Below are 25,694 nucleotides of genomic sequence, written 5' to 3'. Positions count from 1 at the left end.
AACAATTCTACAGATTTTTTTCATCTGTGTTTGGAGTTTGTACAAAACGCATTGTTGGTTCAGCCTTCATAAAAAGCGCGCAAACTCCAAAAATGAAAATCAAGGTTGTATTAATACTTGATTAATTGAGCCGCTATATAAACTGAATTTGATAAATAATACAAATGCCATCTCCTTTTTCAAATATTCATGGTAGATTTTAGCAATTCCTTGCAGCCATTGTATTGTCAATTAGGTTTGTATAGTTTCATTCATTTCAACTGTCCATTTCTTAGTGCATGCGTATGTAACCTTTGAATTGATATTGTTTTTCTTTGGTCATTCAAAATTATGTGAAGGTGAAAGTTTGTATTGTTCATTGACTGAATTGTAAATTCTGTACTGAAACGCGTGACAATATAACCTTGTGAGTGGATAAGAACTAGATCAATACGTATATGGTGTATATCTTACCAATTGTAGGCGATACTAAGGACAATACATACAGACCTGTCATCATGTTGTTCACGGTAGGACTCATCAATGCTCTTGTTGGTATGTTAATATATAATGCATTGTGAATGTCTTATTATTGAATCAGATACTAGTATGTATTGAGATTACCGCCATTATAATTTGCATACTTTTATTTGTTTATTTTAAAACCAAATGACCCTATTTTACATTATAACTACACATTCAAATTGATATAACTTATCTCCCCTGAACTTATTTCCTTAACGAAATTAAATTCAGAAAACTAATAAAACTTAGATAAAAGAAATATTTAATATGAGAGAGTTAATTTATTAACTTAAATTATCATTTCAACAATGTGAAGCATATCCATGAAACGAAAGTATTTCAAAACATTGCTTTTAAAGGCCTTCGTCATATGAAAGGACCAGTTTTCTTGATGGATACCGCTGCGCTGCGGTGAACTGTTAGGGTTTTAACGGTCTTAACATACCTTGAATTTGATATTTTAGTTAAATTGTATCATAAACTCTGAAGTGAATGATTTGGTTTTAAGCTCGTTAGTTTGGTTAATGTCTCTTTGATATTTTCAATATTTTCATTCTCAATTCTAATATACCATGGCATTTCAAACAAGAAAATATTTGGTTAATGGTGCCGATCTCAGTCATTTTCCAAGTTTTTGAACATTTTCCGAAGGAAAGAGGTGACGATAATTAATATAGACTCATTATAGCTATATAATATAACATAAATATATTTTACACTGACTAAAATGAATCCACTTAGTACATATAGATTTATTTTTTGTGTAATTTGAAAATTAATATTCAAGTTCAAAGGTCAATGAAATATTTTCATTTTTTTGGGTAGTTTCCATGATTACCACAGCAATTTAAAAAAAAAAACATCATCTACACATAACAGACACCATTTTTTTCAAGTTTCAATTAATTTTATCATTTAATCTCTGATTTATTAAGCAAATACAAAAACAATGATTCTTACTCTGGATAAGGAAATGTACTCATCATAGATACCAGGATTAAAATTTTATATTTGCGCCAGACGCGCGTTTCATCTTCCAATCAGTTACGCTCGAATAAAAAATTTAAAATGGTCAAATTGAGTATTAGGTTGAAGAGTATTAAGGATAAAACATTCTTAAACTTTTGCCACACAAAGCTAAGGTAATATATTCCTAAAGTAGAAAAGCCTTAGTATTTCCAATGTCATCAAACTGTTGTTTTGAATGACATATTATTGTTTGATATATAAAAATATATGCAGATCAAATTCTTGACTTACAATGACAAAACTATCAATTGTTTGTAAATTCTGTAGACATTCACCTAAAAAGAAGGTCAAGAGATAAGGTACACAAGTGGGTGAATCTAAACTATAGATTAGATATGTCATTGCCGTTCACATAAGTCAGAATTGATTTAAGAAGGACAAGGACATGATATATTTGTATATAACATACACGCATGATTCTCTTTCCAACTAATACCTGAATCTTATCATAATGACAGCGTTTACTGTAAATTTTCTAACTTTAAAGTGCACTGCCGACTCTTATTTTCTTGTTTCTCGTTTCAATTTTGTTTTTTTTTGCCATTTTTGTTTAAGTGCTTAAATTCTGTTATATTTTCCTTTATTTTGAACAGCACCAAGTTTGAGCCAACTTCCGTTTGATATCTCACCAATAAAAAGTATTATAAAAAAAATACCCCAAAACGAGCCAAATTCAAAACGGAAAGTCCGTAACCAAATTGCAAAATTAAAAGCTCATACACATCAAACGAATGGAAGACACCTGTCATATTCCTGAATTTGTAAAGGCACTTTTCATATGTAGAAAATGATTGATTGAACATGGTTTTGTAGCTTGCTAAACCTCTCATATGCATGAGACTCGTCATTGGGGGTGATATGTTTCCGTTGTGAAATTTCTTATTTTCTAATGTTTTGAAGGTAATTATTTATAACAAACATTCGAGTTTTGTACATTTTTTTCGCCTGTTGTTTTCATGGTATCATTGTACCATTTACGTCTAAAACGTAAATATTAATTTTAGCCCTTCAAAGCTTACTTTGAATCTGATTGAATTACGTTTATGTTTTCTTTATTGTCAAATGATGTACGTTGACATACACGTAATATCAATGTGTTTTGGTAGATATTTGTTTGACTACCAATCATTTCACATCTTCTGTTTAAACATGATATTATCATTACCGAATTTATAAAGTTTTAGCATCAGCAAAACACGATGATGACCACAAAGTACATGTAGATCATGACCTAACCTGTTTTGCAACCCAATGTCATCACGACGAGGTAACTATTGAATATAATGCTTGTCTGTTCATCAATTAGTTTATTGCGAGACATCTTGCCCCTGACTCAATTTATTTCTTACAGAAAACACAGTATATATCTACTTAGTTTTTCAACATGTATCACTTTTGTAACTCTTCAGTATAACAACAACAAAAATCCCTGACTAAAACATTATAAAATGTAACGCTTTGATGTGCTTTCTGTTGATAAGAAAATGCTGTTAGAACAAGACTTCGTTTTTTAAGATGTTTAGAATTCTTAATGCGATTAATGAGTAGGACAGTTACGTATCGGAACTAGGAGTTAATTTTTAATTGTTTGAATTATAGGGTAGTTCTGACTATCCCCGTCGTGTTGGTTTCGAGTATTATTTTCAAGGAACGAAATTAAAACGTTTGTTAACCAATGTTTTGTCTAGTTACAAAAATGTATTAACACAATCCAACTAACAACGGGCTTAACAGAATTTTTATCCTGTTTATTTCAGTTGTGTAGAGTTTCCAACATGGGCGGCACTATTGATGGTCAGTGTATGTCGTCCCATCATTTACCTCATGGAGTAAGTTATACAGACATTAAATTTCATTATGGAGTGATATACATTCTGTTTGATTTAGATATTCCTTAATTAGTGTTAATTTGATTAAAAAAAAAGAAATTATGCGTTTAATGTAAACATAATGTTCGAAAACAAAACAACCTATGAAAAAAGAAAAATGTTAACCGGAAGGAACGACTATCTTCGTTGGACATCATTCTGTAGTAATATTATACAAATATAAATGCATGTTCATTTATAAAATGAAGGAGAAGCATATAATGTTCCACTGAGCAGAAAAGAGTGCTTAATTCTAGATTTATGTATAAAACAAATTAAGAGATAAGTGCAAGTTGAAACTTGAAGTACTTTATAAAAATGTGTACCGTCATTCATTCTATTCGAATATACTATCACCAAAAACATGATAATATATTAATTTTAATTAATCCTAAACTAAATTTAAAGTAGTCAGTAAATATAGTCAAAATATGTCCGATCTGTCTATTTTTTGACATCCAAAATCAATACGATCGTCAATTTCGTCAACGTCACACAATCTTGTTAGGCACTATAAGTCAGTTTTTAAATGATTGCTCATACATACAACGTATAATCAGATTTTGAATGACACGCCTTCTTTTGTTCGGACAAAGAATGGATTATTTTTTTTCGAATATTCAATTCTTTATAGATACTCTAAATAGAATGAATTCGGTCCAACAACTCACTGTAACCTATTAAAATAGAAATGTTTGAAATTGAAGTTGTCATTTTTATTAAATAATTTACTGAAATGTGTTTCTCCACCTTTAGTTGGTATTTGGGTGTCCACAAACTCTACTGGATGGAAACGAATGTTTTTGTAACACACATGCCTGCATCCAACAGATGCAAACCCATGTCAGTCCTCAAGGACAATTTGCCAAAGGTTGGTTTTAAATTGTATCATAATAACATGAAAACATTAAAATTACAAAAATACTGAACTCCGAGGAAAATTCAGAAAGGAAAGTCCCTAATCAAATGGTAAAATAAAAAAAAAAAAAACAGCACATCAAACGAATGGATAAAACTGAAAGTATTTATTCCTGAAATAATGTAAAACATTGTATCTTCTTTAAGGTTTATTCCTTGTAATCTTCTGTGTTAATTACATGTTCTATTGTATTGTTTATTTGTGTATTTCTCTGTTCTGTATGTTCTGCCAATTATTTGTATTATAGTCCTGTCATGTAATGTTGTCATTTTAGTGTTATGTTTACATTGTCATACAAGCGAGAGGTTTGGCTTGCCACAAAACCAGGTTTAACCCACCATTGTGTCTTAAAATGTCCTGCACCATGTCATGAAAATTGCATTGTTATTTTATAGTTGGTTTCTGTATGTGTTGCATTTCGTTTGTTTTTTCCTCTTAATTTTATTTGTTTCCCTCAATTTTAGTTTGTAACCCGCATTTGTTTTTTCTCAATCGATTTATGACTTTCGAACAGAGGTATACTACTGTTGCCTTTATTTATAACCAACTGACTATGACAGAAAATTGGTTATAACTAAATTACTTATCTGATTATACTCTTCATAGAATAACTTCAATGAGAATTCAAACATAACAGTTATTCAAATAGGGTACGAACATACGTTATTACTGAAAAGAAATCATACCTTTTCTCGACCTGCATTTCTCGTCAATCCCGCCTCTAAACATGATATAACTGTTCAAGGTTCCTCTATGTACCAGATGTTTACTTTTTAAAAGCCAGTAATACACTTGGTTTTTAGGTGATAGTTCATTTTGCATCTTAGCAAAAAACACCAATTGGCAGTAGAAAATAAGAAAATATTCAAAACTAATACGTCGAAATAAACCTGACAAACACCCCCCAAAAATGAATGACAACAAGAGACCAACATGTCAATAAAACACTGCACAAAAAGTCAATTTGTCAGCATTACGCACCCCACTAATTACAAGTGGGATGATCTAGAAGTTAAACACCATCACTCATGTCCATCGTAGTAATCCAAAATGTAACAAGAGATTGTGTTGAGGACAATCGTAACTGTGGTCATATGTTACAAAGGTATTCTATAAAGCTTAATCGACAAACTTCGACCTATACATGAATGGGTTGTTTCCGATAAAATTATAAGAAAATATTTTTTTGAAATTAATCTGAATTATTTTCAATTTTAGTTGTAAAAATCTTGTTTTTAAATGTTTTACTTCATCAAAACAAAATGGCCGATTCAGAACCTGTCTTGTATGTTGTTTTTTTTTTAACTCTAAAAGTTATAGTTTCATATTAGGATTCATATAAGTCTTTCACATGTGTATCATTTTTTTTTGTAGCTGGCCACCATTCACTGACCCAATGCGGTGATAAAATATGTAAGCATGACGATGAGGTGAGCATTTGTTCAATTTAGATGTAATTAACTCAGCCGTTATGCTTAAAATAAGACAATTATCAACATTGTAGGTACTCTAATCAAGAAATATGTAACTACCAATAAATAATTGAGGGAGTGAAATACACACATTAACAGTAAAAGAAAGTATTGTTCTACATAATGTCTGTTCTTGCCTAAACTGATCCTTCTCGTATTCTTTTTATGATGGGAAAAATAATACACTTTATTGTGGTTTTGATATTCGGATAGTAAGATAACTACCTCCTACAAAAGCAATATTTATTATCAGATAATACAATACAAACTCTAATTCAAACAATTTAAAACAGGTATTGATTATTCATATCTCTGTTAAGTGTTTAACAATGTCATTAACATTGAAATGGGTTTAAAAGATAGTTTTTATGTTATTTTACTTTATATCATTTATACAATTTTGTTTTAACTGAAAAAGAAACCTCCTCTTTATAAAAGTAAATACTGATGTAAATTAAGGCAAATACGTTAATAATTTTTTTACACATTGCACGTAAAAAGTAAAGATACGGTTTTAATTGTAAGTTCAAATTGTCAATCTATAATACTAAAATTACGAGGTCCAATTTGTCAGCTGTCATCGGGTAAAAACGACAAATCAAAGAATTCAACTCTATATATAACTAATATAGGACAATGGTTTAGATTAAAAATTACACCACTCCAGACCCTTTTGTTTTCCACATAATTAATATTGCCAATAATTAACAAGTTCCGGGTCGAATCCGATACCGATACCAATAGTATATTCACCTGTTAGCTATTACCTTATCTGTACGTTCTGCATTTGACAGGTGCACCACCAAACGGTGTATTTAGGATTTTGCTATATACACGGGTCATAATCAAAGGGCTGACACTACTAAATTCAATCATTGTCAAATTGTTCCCTATTGTAGTTTTATTCAGCAATCAGCAAGACTTTCTAAGATAACTAATATAGGACAATGCTGTTGATTAAAAAATACTCCATTCCTGGATAGCCAGGACCTTTTGTTTTCCAAATAATTAATATTACCAATAATTGATAAGTTCCAGGTCGACGGGTTCAAACAGAAAGATTTGAAAGCAGAGAAAACTTTTTATCTTATAATCGACATGACTTTATCAGATGACAATACTAATTACTAAAATAAGGCTTAGGCATAGTTATATACTTTAATTCAGTCACGGACCCGCGATATCACGGGTGTGTACTTGTGTCATATATATACCCTTGGTTACATAGCTTAAGTGTTAGCAAACACACACCTATTAATGAAAAATTAATGGAAACGTTAGCAATGGAATATAACATTAAGTGGTATAAGTATATTCCATATGAGGTCTTTGTTAAGAACAAATCATATAAGTCATTTTGGGAATAGATTTATTTAAAAGCTGTCAGTTACTTTCGAACCTCTGATTTATTCTGTGCTTAATAGAGTCAACAGTAGCATACCGAAAGTCACAAATCAATTGAGAGAAATCAAATCCGGATTTTTAACTAAAACTGAGGAAAACACAAAATATAAGAGGAAAACAACGAAACAAGAGAAACACTTAATTGCAACAAAAAAAAAAAAAAAAAAAAAAACAGAACGACAATTCAAGACACACAAACCACGAAATATATGACAACAACTGCCATTTTCCTTACTTGGTACAGGACATCTTCAAAAAATGATGGGTTGAACCTGGTTTTGCGGCTAGCCAAACCTCCCGCTTTATGGCATTGTTAAATATAACACTAAACTGATAACATTACATGACAGGACTACAATACAAATAAACAAAAGAGCATTACGGACAGATACATATGTAGTTTACAAAAGTTTCCCTTGGCCAGAACTTGCTGGTTATGACATGCAATTTCATGTTTATCCAATTTCATTTTTTTTTATGTCAAGGCCATAATGTTATTTGTTTGACTTTAATTGGAATATTATTATTTCAGATATGCAAACATGATGTTGACAAAGAAGGCAGACTTCATTCACATTGTATACCGGAACATGAAGCCACGGTAAGATATTTTAAGTGGAACGCATTTTTTTCTTCAATTTTATTGAATCTTTTCTTAAAGATATTTTAATGAACGGTTAAATTATTGATTGACCAAAACAACCAACAACACTTTTGTTTTCTTTTTCTTTTTTTAACAACATTGTAATAGTATTCATCCAATATAATTGTAACAAAAACTATCAAGATTTCAAGCGTCTCTTGGTGTACCCTGTTACAGTCCACTGACTACCCAGGGAATAATCAGCTGATAAGATTTATTGACCTATTATACATTTTGTTAAGTTAACATTAAAATAGCAATACTATAAAATTATATCAATCATGTTCCTTTGAATTTTTTATAACATTGGAATTATTATCTTATCTCTTTTTGTGTCTATTCTCTTAACCAACAAAACTTTATCGTGGCTTTTACATTTGTTTATTTTCGTCTATTAATATATCATGTATAAACGAGATTCATTCCCACACTTTTTTTATCTACCTGAAGCATCGGATGTTTTGTGAAATCTTAATAGCATGTTGTCTATATAATCTTTTGTTTTCTGTAGCATCACGACCCTAACCCACAGTTTGGCTGTACAACTCTACCGACAGAACATCATCCTTGTTATTGTAGAAATGATGTGTGTAACACTAATCTATACAATAACCTATACCAACAAAATCAAGGTGACTATTACATTTATATGATGTACAGCTATAGATAAAATATTCGTTATGTGACATGTTACGTTTACCAGAATGCTAAATAAGTCGAAAAGCGAAGGAATTATTTATTAAAAAAACTTTAGGAATTCGGCAAACGCTTGTATTACAAGTTTGAGATGTAACTAGATCGCGAACATGTATATTTCCCTAGTCCCTCATTCATAAAGTGTAGTCAATCAAAAAAGAAACAAGAAGTTGAACTATTAGTGAATTTTCTAAAGTTAAAAAAGATTACATGGATACCGTAGAATTGAAATTAAATAAATAAAACCAATTATAAGGGATTAGATAACTAAATATTCTGAAATGAATACAAGATATCTTTTTTAATGTAAGAGTCTATACCAAGCCACCGATGCGCAAATCTCAACAATCAACCGAGATGTAACTAAATCTTGTAGCAAACAATAACCGAGGGAAAACCGGGGATGATACATAAAAAAGAGAGTTCGAAATCAATGGGCTACACAATGGACAACATTAAAACGACGAAAATTACAAATACTAGTAACAAAAAACACAAAACATAAACGTAATATGTTAATATAACGACTTAGCAACACGACTCGACCGAAAACCGGGTTCAACTAAGAGGCTAAATAGGGTAAACCATTCCTATTCTACATGTTGCACCCGTCGTTTTTTTAATGCAGGGAAAACACGGCTGTATTTGGTAATTTACTATTTAAGACTAGAGAACAGGGTCGTATGTAAGCACAATATTGATCAACAATTTAAGGTAGCGATGAGTTCAACTGTTCCACTTGACCTTTGTCAGTTAATTAGTAATACAGATTTCTGACACTATAGAGACATGGCTAGAACAGATATTTTTGCGCTGTATGGGTTCAATTGTTTTGTTTTTCAGTTCAACCTCATGCTCACCACCAAGAATTGCTTTGTGGAGATCATGTCTGTCATAGTGGTCATCAGGTATCTGATTAATTATCGTTAGAAACTATTACAGTAAATGTTAATAATAATTATAATTACAATATCAATCAAAAAGGTTTTATGGCAATTAATATGTTGGAGATTGGAATAACGCGAATGAAAAATGTTGAGGATGTATAAATTATATTTTAAATTTTGTTTGACTCAACAATAGTAGTATAACTGGAAAAAGAGAAAGTAAAGCTAGATTCACACTGCCGATCAGACCAACTCGATCAATCTCAATCAAGACAAATTAAGCGATCGGGAGACTGGTCTGACTCAATCGACAAGAATGTTCGGGGTGGTCTACCTTGGTCGTCATTAATCTGTCTTTCTATCCGAGAGTTTTTGACATGTCAATGATATATGACACAAACAGTACATGTATGCTTATTTTGTTAGAAAGCAAGGAAAAGGGGATGGTAAAATTTATGCATATCGGACATCAGTACTAATCCAGAGACTTAGCTGTCTACCCCTTTTTGATCGTCTTCTACCACCTCTTCAAGCTCCGTCACAGCTATTAACCTGTCTTCTCTGAGCTCTTAGTATAACCTCCATGCCAGATAATCCAACTGCTTTATTTCTATGTAAATATTTTAGATGTTTAATTTTACTCAGACCTTCTGTGAACTCCTGAATCTAACCAAAAAAACGGGGAATGTGTCCATGGGACACAGAATGAGATAAAACTCCAGCTTGCATATAACGTTACAAAGAGTAATTAACCAAGAACAGTAAAAGTGATGTCACCCAAATTTGCACTTGATCCGTGTTGAATGATATTAATCATTGTGTATACGTTTCATAAAATTTGGTGGAGGCAAAATAAAATTAGAGAACGGAAACTAATTGTTTGGACCTACTTATATGTTCTCACGTACGGAGTAGGGTAATCATTAATGCCTCCTCTGCTGCAGTGGGTGATATACTAAAAAAATCAGACGTTTATGCTGAATGCACATACCTGACCAATGCTCGACTTTCCCTACGACCCCTTTACGATTGATTCGATCTGTTATGGTCGAGATCAGGCTGAGATTGAGTATAGTTGATTTGGTCTAGCTTGTCGAGTCAAAATCTTGTAGAGATCGTGAATTGGTCGGATTTATCGAATATGTATTTATTTACATTAGTGGTCGGGTTTGAGTCGTGATGGAGTCATCAAGGCGTAGTGAATGGTCGAGTTATGTTCGTGCTCAGTCGTAAAGTAGTCGGGTAGAAGTCTTAAAAAGGCCCGATCAAGAATTAAGTCTTGCTTGGTCGTAGAAATTTGTACAATCGGGATAACCGAGTTGATATGATCGGCAGTGTGAACCTAGCTTAAACCACCTGCGTAAAAAGTTTCCGCGAAAAAGAAATTGGTTTACAGCAATATAAAGAAATGATACGAATTAAGATAAATAACATCAAGTTATCACAATACAAGTAAATAATGATACTATAACAGTAGTAATAATAAGTATAAAACGAACCCTTCCTTTTATTAACAAGTAATGTACAAAATTAATATGAACGATTTTAATATATTAGAAACTTACCAATATTCAAGAATTATACAGAAATATACAGGATGATTAATTGTTATCTGACAATACATTGAGATGTGGAGTAATGGGTGGGATGTTAATGAATATAGGTCACCGTTCTGCCTTCAACAACATGAACAATGCAAAAAAACCTAAACTGCTTAGTACGCGTCAAATAAACAAGCATGACAAAAAGGGTATAAAACAGATGTGTTAGGCCGCTATCGGTTATCATAACCAAAACATAGGATAGAGATTTAACAGCACAAAAGAAAACAATCGATTAGGAAGAGGTTTACAATACGCTTTACAAAATATTTCCAGAAACAAATAATAAAAGACACAAAGCACCGACCTATGTGCTTCTTATATTTTCTTTAGCCAATATACTATAACTACATCATTCCAAGAAAGAGTATTTAAAATGTTTGCATCAAACATTATGGCAATTTTTTTTTAAAGAGAAACGAAATATACCAAAGAGACAATCTAACTCATAATTTAAAAACGCCATAGCCAAAAAAGAAAAGAGCCAGCAGAAGAAATCCAGTGCGCAAAACACAACCTAGAAAACTAAAGACCGAGCAACACAAACCACTCCAAAATATGGGTTGAAAAGGAATTCTTTCGGAAGGGAAAGCAAATCCTGCTCCACATGTGGATTCCACCATGTTGCTCATTTTAGTACTTATCCGGTTATAATTCTAATTTGAGAAGTCACATTATGCGAAAAGAGTATGCTTTATGTCATAATCGTGTTGTTTTTTTTAAATGTACAAGCTTATCTCATATTTCATCAATATGAAAATTAAAAAAAATGCTTATATGTTTAATTATGTCCTTTGCAGAGATGTGTAATAGAAGAGAATTGGGACCAACATTTACATTTGAGATGTGAAGACCATAAGGATGTAAGTATTCATATATACCAACATGACGTACGTTCACAACAATAAAAATCAAACAAAAACACCGTCAGGACAAACTTAAAAGCAACAGGAACATGCATAAAACAATGAAACAATCAATATATCAGGAAATGAAATACTCTTAGAATAATTCTATCAAATTAGAACAACAACAAATAAATTATGGTTACTTTTGCCTCTTATCTCTGTTGTCATTCGATCTTCACGCCACTTTTAAATAATAATTTATGTCATATTGTTTCCTATGTGTTGTTTCATGATGTGGCTAAAGTTGAATTTGTTAAGATTAAGATAAACAAATTACAATAATCCCAGGACAGGATGATGCATTAGAAACGGAAGATAAGGAACAAAGTGATAGTATGGGTATTCAAGAACAGATTAATAATTATTGCTTCAAAATAATTATTGCTTCATTTTGAAGTAATTTGTGATACGGTAATACATTGTACCTTTGTAAAACATTCTACCCAAGAAAAAAGCAAATGCATCGGTTATTCACAAAATTATAATTTACTAAAAATAAATATTTTATTTGCATATTTCATAAATGAATCCTTTAGTTAGCAAACACTCTGTTTGTATTTTATTTTTCTTATTTTCAGCATCACACACCACATTGTTTACCCAATTTATTGAGTGCTGGCAAACGTTGTTTCTGTGACACAAGAACTTGTGTTGACCACACACTCATTTCACTTGTCTCAGGTATTTAATTATTATATTGTTACCTGATTTTAATATTTGATAGTTATCAAATGTACCAGGCTTATAATTTGATACGACAGACGCGCGTTTCCTCTGCATAAGACTCATCAGTGCCTCTCAGATCAAAGTAGTTAGAAAGCCAAACAATTATAAAGTTGAAGAGCAATTGAGGGCCCAAATTTTAAAAAAAGTGGTGCCAAATACGGCTTAGCTAATCTTTGCCTATGATAAGACAATCTTTATTTTTTTAATAATTCATACTTTCACAAACAGTAAATTTATAAAAACATGCATTTTCGGGATTAGAACATCAGTTATCTAATTAGAGCTTTATTTTTGATATATAGAGAAATAGCTGCGTTTTGCATTTTACATTTAACTGATATATCAATTTGCGAAGGTATTTCTGTGGTTGTTCTGTCTTTGTCCTTATTTAAAGAAACAGTCCAATCAAATAAACGCACCAGATTATCTGAGTTAAAAGTAAAATAACAAAAATACCGAACTCAAAGGAAAATTCAAAACAGAAAGTCCCTTATCAAATAGCAAAAGCTCAAACACATTAAGCTAATGTAAAACGCCTGTAATGTTCTTTCCTTAGTTCAGGCATTTTCTTATGTAGAAAATAATGGATTAAACCTATATTATTAGCTAGCTATACCTGTCACTTGTATGTCATTCGCATTAAATTCCATTAAAAGAGGGGTAAGATACCACAGGGACAGTCAAACTCATAGATCGAAAATAAACTGACACTGCATTAATTTATTATAGACAGATAATATATAGTATGAATAATACTATTGTACTTGAAAATTAATGGTCTATGTAAATATATTTATATTATAGGACATCAAGTTACAGGACTTATTTGTGCAGATCATGATGATCATGTTTGTCAGGCAAACCAGGTAATTAAGTATTCATATCGATGTACTTTTAAAGCATTCATATCTCAAATCAAGCTATATATCAGTCTTATGCGCACAACCAGGTGGTTATGAAGATAATCTTTACTTAATTGAATCAATTACTTATCGGAATTCCTAAAGGGGAACTACCTACGACACTTATACAAAATGTTAAATAGGATTGTTAGTAAAATAAATATTTGCTTTTTAACACCCAGCTGTATGGTTCAATTTTGTCAATATAAGCTAAAAACATTGATGATGAATTATTCACTTGCAAGTGAAAAATTCTATCTCATTGAATCCGTATTCATGTGAATTTTCAGTTTAACCATTTATCTACAGATTAATAACGCATGAATCGTACGTGCCAAGTGAAAAAAAGTTAATCATTTGATTGACTGATTCGATCCATAAAAATCCTTCTTATACAGGTAAAAATTACGATTAACATATATTGTTGATGTATAATACGAAGTTTAACAGACATAGAACAGTCCAATTGCACGAGTTCGCTATCTTATTTATATCTATATTTATGTTTATATCCCTGATGTGGCCATCTGAGGTCTTCGGAGGTCAACTCGAAAGTTAAGTTTGTCCTTATATAGAAGAATACAACAACAAATAATGTATGTTTGGTCCCTTTGAAAAAAAACTCATATGCAGAAGATTGATATATAAATGAAAAGTTTAATGGCAAATTAAAACCTAACAAGCGAAATGAACGGTACTGAGTGTGTCTTTAGTTGTTATGATTATAATAAATTGTGCTATATTTCATTAGGTGTGCGAAATCTTCCATGAACATAATGGCCACTTTAGAAAACATTGTGTGGATCGACACACGGGTGTAAGTATAATATATATAACTGTAGTTTAAAATCATAATGTGATACTTTGTATAATGCATTTAGCTATTGGTAGTGCATATAGCTGTTCGTGTATTTTATCTCAAACAATATTTGCTCTTAAGGTTTAAAAAATGCACTGCAGTCGCACGACCGAAAGTTATCTTACTTTCATCGATATTTGTGTAACCTCTTATCAAAAATGAAAGAAAATAAAGTACACATCCTATTTTAAATAAGATATCGGTTCTTTATTATAACCCTTTAAAATGAAAAATTGTAATAAAATGCATAATGAATTAACTTGATATTTAAGAACACACTTGATGTGGCACGAACTTTCGAATGTTCACTCGTCTTGATCTTCAAGCAAGTCAAATCCAAGTAATTTGAAGAATTGTTACAAAAGATAAAAAGAGGACGGAATCGGGAATACGAATTATGACTTTTGAACAGTAGCACACTACTAGTAATATGACGGTGGTTGTCCATTCGTTTGAAGTGTTTTATTATTTGATTTTGTCATTTGATTAGGGACTTTCCATTTTGAATTTTCCTCGGAGTTTAGTATTTTTGTGATTTTACTTTACACTACTGTTACATACGACACATCAAAATAAAATTATATAAAGACACTTATAATCCTGGTACCTTTGATAACTATTTAAACCACTAGGTCGATGCCACTGCTGGTGGACGTTTCGTCCCCGAGGGTATCACCAGCCCAGTAGTCAACACTTCGGCGTTGACATGCATATCAATAATGTGGTCATTTTTATAAATTTCCTGTTTACAAAACTTAGAATTTTTGAAAACTAAGGTTTTCTTATCCCAGGCATAGATTACCTTATCCGTATTTGGCACAACATTTTGGAATTTTGGATCCTCAATGCTCTTCAACTTTGTACTTGTTTGGCTTTATAAATATTTTGATATGAGCGTCACTGATGAGTCTTATGTAGACGAAACGCGCGTCTGGCGTACTAAATTATAATCCTGGTACCTTTGATAACTATTTTACTATGTTTATTATATTTTCATTTGCAGTCAATCGAATGTCAACATTTACCTTATTTTAATCAACGCTGCATCTGTACTACACAACAATGTGTTTTTGGTCAATTTACAGGTATATACATTATTATCTATTCTTGCTTTTTTAGGTTAAGCATCATATCACATCCTTATTTTCATATTGTTTTGTTGATATTGTGATTGCTATAAAAGAAGACTTGTATATTTGTCAAACATATATGTTCTATTAACACCACCAATTACGGTCTGTACGTGGCAAGTAAATGTCAACACGAAAATCAAAATTACATTAAACGAATCTGACGAAGTATGGTTTAATAATGGAGTCGCAATTATTGATTCTGTTCTCCGAAACTGATACTTTTACATTCTAAAGTATACTTGGTGTTCATTTTAAACCCTTCTGGACGACTTGAGTTCAATGCTTTTATTGAGTTTATTCCCAGTTGGAAGATTTGAGCTCAATGCTTTCTTCTTGTTTCTACTTGAATTAAACAAAAAAATGTTGTACAAATTTCCGAACGCGAGAAGAAAATTATCGACAAAAATTTGTCCTGTTCATTTTCGGAAGGAATACAAAAAATATTTCCTTCAATAATTTAAATTCAAATCAATTTAAAGAACCTTTTTGAGGTAACATATTTAAGTTACAATAATTTTCAAATATATTTTGTGAATGAATTATGTTATGAATACTAAATATTATGGAGAAACAATATCTTATCAAAAAGTGCTTCCCTTAACTATTAGGTAAGCTAACATGAGGGATACTAACTTAAAGCTGTTAACTAAGTAAATTATTACAGCAAACCCGGCCGCATCCACTTGTTTGTTTTTGTTTTTGTTTTTTTTTTGTCATCTGATGAGATAAGCCTTTTTCGACTGATTTTAATAGTTCGCTCTTATGTTGTGTTGTTAAACCACTGTCCCAGGTTAGGGGGTGGGGTGGGATCTTGCTAACATGTTTAACCCCGCCACATTATTTATGTATGTGTCTGTACCAAGTCAGGAGCCTGTAGTTCAGTGGTTTTCGTTTGTTTATGTGTTACATATTTGTTTTTCGTTCATTTTTTTTTTATATAAATAAGGCCGTTAGTTTTCTCGTTTGATTTGTTTAACACTGTCATATCGGGGCCTTTTATAGCAGACTATGCGATATGGGCTTTGCTCATTGTTGAAGGCCGTACGGTGACATATAATTGTTAATGTCTGTGTCAATTTTTCTCTTGTGGACAGTTGTCTCATAGTCAATCATTCCACATCTTCTTTTTTATAATCAAGATAATGTTACGTTAAAAAAATAATAATTAATAAAAGTTGATTGAATTCAACGAACTCCAAAATGAGTACGTCTGGTTTCGTCGGCGGTGTTATTTAGCGTCTTCTACAAGAATTCACTAATCATCTACAACGTTAATTCAAAATCAGTCAAAATGCAACACTCGGGAATATTAGACTTAAAAGTTGAGAAAGAATGAAAACAAATTTTGAATATTTTTTGCATAGTTAAATGAACAAGGATGAAACACAAACGCAATTGTTTTTCTTCCTTATTTGTCACTTTTATTCCTTGATCAGTTATTTCATACTCCAATTGCATCAAATGATTACCAAATATCTTGATCGACCGTATTTTGTTCATATATCGTAGTTTCATATAGTTCCAAGGGAATGCTAATTACATTTATTTTTCTTTTCAACAAAATCTATTCCATATCCCAATATTTATTAATGACAAAGATTTTCACTGCACATATATTTTTAAAAACAAATTCATCATTGTCATATAGCCTAAGCGTGTTAACAAAAGTAAAGAAGTCAAATAAGACAATCGTGATAAAGAGGTTTATACAAGTACTAGGAAAAAACAGTATACAATTGGCTATGTGATTTAAAATCATAATCTAAACCGTCCCGTTTGTACTGAATGAACGATGAAGAAACTGCCAATGATTTTCCATCAATCACACATTCTGTATATAACAAAACATACATGAATACTATTAAAGTTTGACGAAAAGAAACACTGCCATGGTACTAAAATATCAATAGCGGTTGACCAATGAGTTGTTTAAGATCAAAGTTTCGTCTATGTATGGCTTGATTTGTAATTGTATTACTTATTATTGTATTTTTATGTAACTATCAAAACATATTCCTACATATATTATTTTATTTCCTTGCTCTGATAGCACCAACAACCGCTGCACCAACGACAGCTCAACCAACCACTGTTCAGCCAACAACTGCAATGCAAACAAACGCTCCAACCACAGCTGCAATGTATAATTCATCATCAGCAGCTGCAGTTAATACTACAAACCAACCGACAGCTTCACAAACAAACGCACTAACAACAGCTATGCTATCAAACTCATCAGCGACACCAATGCTATCGAACACATCGACAATACTGATGATGAACTCAACAACAGTTGTACCATGTATGTGTTTTCATCTAAATATTAATTTGTTAATCTTTTGCAGAGTAATAGTAAGCACAAAAAGGTTTTTTTCCCCTGTAGAATGAATTATATTTAAACTGTTCGCATAAGTTTTCTTCTGCAGCAAATATCCGTATCAGAATAAAAGGACATTTTGGTAGAATGATGTCGATTAAAATAATTTTGTAATAAACTTGTGTTAATTTGAATCGTTCCAAATAATTTTCTCTAGCTTTTCGTTGTGTTTTTATGTTTTCCCATTGTAGTCACTAAATGACAGTGGAATTTATCACCATTCAGTTGCCTATTTGTTTTCTCTGCAAAATTTATTTCAAATGAATAAGGGATAATTGACACTTAACTAGCTGTAAATATGGAGTAAGAAGAAAATTCCGTGTGCTAACTGTATTATTTATTCGTGTTGCTCGTTCGAATATATCGAAATATTCAAATTATAAGTAATTTATAATAGCCATAGATAGCAAGCATTAAAGAAATATAAACTGTCAATTCATTTCAACAGTCAAGTTTAAACCTTAATCAAATTTGGCATTGGCTATCTAAGTTCTGGATTTAAAATCAAATATCTTAGATACTTAATATAACAAAGCACAATTTACTGTACAAAAAAACAAAATGATTTTTTTTAATTTGTCTAGCCGTTTTATAAAAGTGCTAGTTTAATTTTAAACAGTATTTAGATAATTTGTTTTATACATGTATGTTTACATGCATGCACTGGTCTGTCGTCAAAAATGTCAAGCTCTGCATCTATGACAAATTTTTTTTCTGATTATTGGTAGCTACTACCCCGTCTTGTGCTGACGATGAAGATGCCAATTTTTCTTGTGTGATGTACGAGATGATGTATAATCTGTGCACTGCTGCAACGGGAACCTTACATTCCATTGCACACAAAAGATGTCGTTCTTATTGTAAAATATGTACAAGTAAGAAACTTTCTTTGATATAATGATGATTATCTAACCAATATAATTATTTAATTGATTCAGGGATTGATCATGTCTCCTTAACGTATACCACTGTTATTTCGGGGTTGTTTGTTTGTTTGAATTTGTGTCTTTGTTTTTAAATTTAATTGAGTAAAATAAATTGACTTTATTTGAATGCTATATGCAAAAAAGTGCTGATCGTTAGTAATGAGATGTCGGTAATGTCGTTGTCGACGTTCCATTCTGATTTTATAGAAAGAATGCTATACTTTTTCAAATTGTGAAATTCTAATCTAATACCATCTGCCATAATTTCATAGGCGGCATTTGAAATTTGAAATGTGTATTTCCAGGTTAAAACGACAATCTTATATAAAAGATGATGTGGTATGATTGACAATGAGACTACTGTCCTGAAACGAATTATTTCTATTATAAAAACGAGTTCCTTACAATAAAACTTTATAAACAAGGTTCTTTATTGTCAAGTTGAATTCATCTTTTCGGACGTATTACCGACACCTCTGTGATTGGCTATTTTATGCAGTGTCTATGCATACCATAACTTTTTTTTTACATTGGTTTTGTTTCCCTTCTTAAATTAATGACATGTGTTATACATGTTTGTGAATACATTTTATTTGAAATGTATAATTAATATTTATGGAAATTATACAATAATAAAATAAATTTTTCATATTTTTCAATTATAGGTGGTGGTAGCACATCTGGACCCATAAGTGGTAAGGACAAGTTTAGTTATATTTAGTTAATAAATTAATTTGAGTGGCTAGTTACGACAATGAAAATGGCTTACAATATAATTGCGTAATATACTGCAGAAAAGGCTTGAAGATGTAAACCCTAAATAACAGCAAAAACGTAAGTAGCCAAGCAAATGTAAGAATTGAAGATCGATGAAGTACTTTGGTCACACTTAAGTGTGATTGTCCGTGTAGAAGTGCGATGTTCCTCTCGTTAATGTCCCATGGTTTATAAGTCGCGTGATTGATAGTTTAGATTAACATATAATGTTCAGTTATAATCAGAGTTTGATCTTTTATTATAGGATTAAACAAATTTGTTTTAGGGGTTATTGATGAGTAAACCGGGGCAATTAACTCACAAACTGTACAGGACTTTTATGTTAAGCTTGTGAGTTAGAGAAAAATGGTTTATAGAAGTGTAAACTAAGAGAAAAATTCTAATTGACCAATCTAAATCACGTATTTATAGATATGCAAATCATATAAGAATTATAAGTAAGTATATAAATATCAAACATTCAATATCTTCTTCAGTTGTAGTATATAATATAGGTGGTCTCTCTTATTCCTTATATGCACAGCTTACATGTTTCGCTGATTGTGTGTCGTTTTGACTAACCAAACAGTATTCGCAGTATCAGGTTAATTTCAACTTTGCATTGAGGACTAAACATACAATGGCGGATGTTTATCTTGATTGTTTTAAATAAACATACAACGGCGGATGTTTATCTTGATTGTTTTAAATCAAACAGGTTTAGCGAAATGCTCCTTCGTAAAGAGTTTTTGACTTCTCCATCGACATGGTAACATGAAAATCATTAAAGATATAGTTTATGTAAGCCATCGCACTTCATCGTAAGCAACATCGCATTTCTACGTTGCTATCAACAAGATAGAATCACAATGCCATCATTTCATTATGGCGTGATAGAAAACGTACTTGTTTTTCTTTCTTATAGTATAGAGTTGTTTTTAATTTATGTGTCATTTTGTCTTTTTCGGTGGCTTTCTCCTAGGCAACAGGTTCACTCTTCTCTTGTTATGAAGTAGCATTCACTATAATATAACTGCAGGTTAATAAACTCTTAAAAATATGTAAATATAGCTTATGACTACGAGAAAACAAATACGAAGACTGCTGTTCGTCAAAAATATCACAAAAAGAATCGTCTTTATTATCTTAATTTCAATTTACTTTTGTAGAAAAAGCTGAATAAATATTCAATTGTATTCCATTCGTTCCGTGGTTTTATTGAGAAGAATGTGTGGTTCTGTCAGTTTTACAGACTGTCATCAATTTTGATGAAAAAAAAAAAAGGTTTTGTTATTTTGTGTTCATACTTTCCTTACTTACAAGAAACTCTCGAAAATGCCTCAAATTATGTTTGCATGATATAGTTGTAATATAAAACAAATCACATCCAACCTAAACTATAATATACTACGGGAAACATGTTAAAACGTGACAATTAGGTTCCGAAACGGATTAAATCATTGTAATCTTTATACATTATTAGCAGTAAGCCTTCCTACACAAGCGACCTGTATCGATCATGACGTCAGATGTTCACAGTATCAAGTCAATATCTGTGGTGCTTCTGTATCCCAGGCTTTTGTTATCTCCACATGCGCTAAGACATGTAACAAGTGTGCTGAATATTTTGGTAAGTTACATTTTTATAAATTATACGGAGAATAAAAGGACGTCATCCTACTTGGGGTTTTAATAATTTGCTTGAAAACGTAACACTATAATGAAACAAGCTCATACAATTTGTTTTAAGTACATGTGATATCGAATACCCGAACAATATTAAATTCACTTACAAAATGTTTAGAATATAGCTTTATTATCTATCACCTGCACTGAAGGAGATGCTAAAGCTTCTAAAGTGACATGCAAACTCACAATTTAAAAGTAAACTGACAACGCCATGGTTAAAATAGAAAAAGACAAACAGACAAAAAACAGTACTATAAAACATAGAAAACCAAAGACTGCTCAACTAGTCACATAGTTATTAATGTAGTTGTCTCATAAAGATGAATACATGTATAAACATAAAAAAACACCTTTAACCATTAATAGACGGATACGTTATTACATAATTTTATTTAGGCTGATTCGGTGAAGGACAAGCAAAATTGTCTTGTGATGGAAACTGCAACACAAAAAAAAAACAACAAAAAAAAAAAACAACAAAAAAACAAGCGTATTTTAAATATGTTAAGTCCTGCATGAGCATATGTTAAAAAAATAGGAAATGGGTTTTAACAACAAGAACTCCGAGTCGTTAATAGCTATAGCATTACGAGAAGATAAAATCCAAGTCTTTATCAATTCAATAAATCGATTAAATTCGTATTATCTTAATTCATCCACGAATAAAGGGATTTCATATATAATGTGTATACCTCTGTATAAAGATTCTAGGTCATTTTGATATTGATGCAAAGGTAATTAATCAATACAATTTATAGAATTTATTCCTGAATTATAACTATAAATTTAAAAATGATATCTCTTACAGCTTCGTTACAGGTGCAGAGTAAGTAGTTCGTTTTCCTTATGTTGAAATATTTCTTACATCAAGGAAACCATGAGTATATGTCAAAGCAACAGCAACCTAATAACACAAATATCAAAAACACATCTTGTAGTGTTTTAGTTTTTCATTGTGCATTTGTTCTTTCGTTTATACTGATGTTTTGGTTGACAAACTGATATATTAAATTGCTCATTAAAAGCAAAAATCATGTAATAAGTGAAATTCATTCGCCGAAATCATATACTGGGACACACGTAAGGGATTGGGCCTACACAAACAAAACGACATATGTAAGTTGTTTTATTAAAGTTAAAAATAAAGGTTCAATATAGTAATTTGATTCCTTTGGATTCAATATAATAATTATTAAATCTACAAGAACAAAAATGTTTGTATGACTACCTTTTTTTGTGATTAGCAGCCCCTACCACAACAGCTGCACCAGCTGCTCAACCAGTAGGAACAACGGCAGCAGGTAAGTGTTGTAACAAGTCCACATGTTGGTATAAATATATTTCTTTGTCACGTTTTGTTGACGCAAGATAGATAGTCAATTTAAAAAAAAACGAACTTATACGATGACGTATAGTTGTTAATTTCTGTGCCATTTTGGTCTTTTGTTTAGAGTTGTAACATTGTGAATCATACCACATCTTCTATTTTGTATTTATTGATGTGTTACATATTGTTTAGTTAAATATTTTGTACATACATTAGGCTGTTAAGTTTCTCGTTCGTATTGTTTTACATTTGTCCTACCGATGAGTTGTCTATGTGGTATGGGCTGTGCTCATTGTTGAAGGCCATACGGTAACCTATATTTGTTAATTGCGGTGTTATTTGGACTCTTGTGGAAAACTGTCTCATGGACAATCATACCACATCTTTTTTTTACATTAGATACCAAAGCGCGATAAAGTGACTGCTTTATTATGTTTGTTTTATAGAAAATGTGTTATAAACTTTCTCGAGAAGACAGGAAATCGTAATATTTTAAGTGTTTACCGGTTGAAAAAAAATAATAACAAAAAGACCTTGCTAATATTTTTCAAACCTCTCAGTGAAAAAGTTCCTTAACTTGATTCTTATATATAGCTAAACGTCCATTTAAATCAATTAATGTTTCTTTTTCTGTCTTTATGGTTTACAATACAAAACGAATTGGAGAAAATTGTGATTGTCTTATAATTCTAAATTGATTTGGATATTGTTCACACACAAAAGTACATGTATGCTAATGATTTCTACCTTTTATAACCATACAACCTTGTTTTCTGTTAAGCATACTTGCAATTATCACACGTATATAGATATGATCAAAATTATAAAAACCTGCATCCCATAAACTTTCATTTCATATTAACCTACAAGATGCCTGACTTAATGAGTAGACGAAACTCGCGTTTGGCGTATTAAATTATAAGCCTGGTATATGTTGGATAGAAAAATAAAAATAGAACAATTATAAATTAAAAAAAAATAAGCCTGATAACTACTAAAAATCAAAATAAATACAAATAGCATTCTTAAGAAAAACCTACAATTTCAGTTACGCATACATCTAAATCTAATTATGCATGAAGAACAAACAAATAATTTCAAAATTATTATAAAGGTAATCAATCACACTATACATTTTACCTTTATTTCCTGACAGCTCCCTCAACACAGTCTATAACATGCAATACATGTGGAGATATTGACCAATTGATCCCCTGCTACAGTAGAGATGTATACGGTAACAGTTCTACCTCAGTTTGTCCTGCTGGATATGATTATTGTATGACAGATGTTTATCAAGATACCAATGGCAATACAGATGTATTTAAAAGGTACAATCTTTATTTTGATTCAAGTATTATGGTTTTAGTTTGACCTTAAAAGAACTAAAAGCTGTCTTGGTGATTCCCATCATTCGATTTTTCTTAGCAATTCTGTTTGGTATTCGAGTAAACAAAATAACATTGAATTTAGATACACGAGTGAGCACATGCACTAAGTAGAGGAGGTCAACATATAGCGCCATGATATACACAATATCAGTTGAATAAAAGAAGAAAAGGAGAATAAATATCGTAATCAACAGGTTATGTGGTATAATCTTTATTCATATCAGAAAGTGAATATACTAGTATTTTATTTTATAGTAACATACATGAGGTGAATTATACATGTGTTGCCTTTCTTTTTTTTAGGTGCGTAACAAAACAAGTGTGCGACTCTAAATGGACTAATGATTCTGCTACTTATAACTACTGTACGCAATACGGAGTTGTCAACAATCCTAATGCGCATGAATGCCATTTTTGTTGTACAGGAGATCTATGCAATGTCAACATGAAGCCTTCATCTTCCTCGTTAGTATAATAACGTCGAAGAACAATATATATACATGTACAAATATAATATCTCAAATAAAATGTTTAAAATAAATTTTTCATACCGTATCTTTGATCTGTTAATTCTTATGGTTAAGTGACCGTCTATTTTTTAAAGAAGATTTGTTTTCGTAATTGATTGTCACACCAATACAAGGTCTCGAAAATTACACATAATAATGTTATTTGTTCATTTATCTAAAACTCATCAAGAAAATTAGAATCCTACCCCCCCCCCTCTTGACAAAGCTGGACACAGATTCCTGTATGAAACAATACAATCCATATGGAGTATACACGGAATATGGTAGAAAAATTGCTTTGAATTCCTACCAGAAAAGAGTGATATTCTAGTCAGACATTAGTAGGAATCCACACGGAAAATAGCAGAAAAATTTAAATTAGCAGGAATTTTCTAGTAGGAATATTGTATAATTATTGTATATTCCTACCAGGGATATGCAAATTAGCAGGAATAATTTAGTAGGAAAATAAAATTCCTACTATAAACCTAGAAGTTTTCAAAATTCCCCCCAAAAAAAAAAAATTTCTGGTAGGAATCTAAAAATATACAAAATGTAAGTGTATATTCACAAATACACAACTGGGTCAATGATAAGTTTGAATCTCAACAACAAAGAACAAAGGAAATTCATGGAATAAGTTCATTTTTGAAAAAATGGACTTTATGAAATTTATCAGGAAACTGCAATAAATGCAAGCTATAAAAAAAGTGTTATACATAAACATGTAGATCTATATTAGTTTAATGAACAAATAATGAGTAAGATTATGCATTATTGTTGAATAAATTGAGTACGAACTTTTTTTGGTAGGCAGATAAAAAAAATCATTTTGAATGTATAAGAATTACCTTCAGTCTTGATAAGCCATATTTTCCTACATTTCTATCTTGTAGTTGTGTAACCCTAGCTTACAGTATTGTATTCCAACGCAACTTTTCATTCTTTCCCCTCTTTTTGAATTTGTGAACTGGAACTTGCTTGCATTTAACATTACTAAATGTGTGTCATTAGCAAACAGGAATCCAGTTCAAGATAATTTTCCAGGTAGAAAGATTTTCTGGTAGGAATTTAAAAATTAATTCTGGTAGGAATCTTAAACATGTAGTAGAAAAATAGATAATCAAATCAGATTTTCCAAGAAGAAAAAAATCCATATAGACTTTTA

General features: G+C 31.1%; 1 protein-coding gene across 3 annotated transcripts; it reads left to right on the top strand.

The window, feature by feature from the left end:
- The first annotated feature begins 403 nt into the window (after window positions 1–403).
- Window positions 404–24,572, top strand: LOC143063323 (uncharacterized). 3 transcript variants are annotated; one of them, XM_076235398.1, is made up of 21 exons: window positions 404–534; window positions 2,712–2,800; window positions 3,291–3,362; window positions 4,158–4,272; window positions 5,695–5,750; window positions 7,729–7,797; window positions 8,351–8,471; window positions 9,379–9,443; window positions 11,824–11,886; window positions 12,510–12,612; window positions 13,462–13,523; window positions 14,311–14,376; window positions 15,422–15,503; window positions 17,602–17,853; window positions 18,657–18,803; window positions 19,520–19,549; window positions 21,097–21,240; window positions 22,108–22,125; window positions 22,544–22,600; window positions 23,783–23,957; window positions 24,321–24,572. In XM_076235398.1, exons 1-21 carry the CDS (start codon window positions 438–440, stop codon window positions 24,490–24,492), a joined length of 2,055 nt encoding a protein of 684 aa, XP_076091513.1. In that variant the 5' UTR covers window positions 404–437; the 3' UTR covers window positions 24,493–24,572. The 3 variants fall into 3 exon arrangements, with proteins under 3 accessions (XP_076091513.1, XP_076091514.1, XP_076091512.1); XM_076235399.1 differs by having other exon boundaries at window positions 21,094–21,240; window positions 22,547–22,600; XM_076235397.1 differs by having other exon boundaries at window positions 21,094–21,240.
- The last annotated feature ends 1,122 nt before the right edge of the window (window positions 24,573–25,694 follow it).

This window comes from Mytilus galloprovincialis, chromosome 2 (genome assembly GCF_965363235.1).
Source record: "Mytilus galloprovincialis chromosome 2, xbMytGall1.hap1.1, whole genome shotgun sequence".
Taxonomy (NCBI): domain Eukaryota; kingdom Metazoa; phylum Mollusca; class Bivalvia; order Mytilida; family Mytilidae; genus Mytilus; species Mytilus galloprovincialis.
This window is presented reverse-complemented; position numbering and strand designations above follow the sequence as displayed.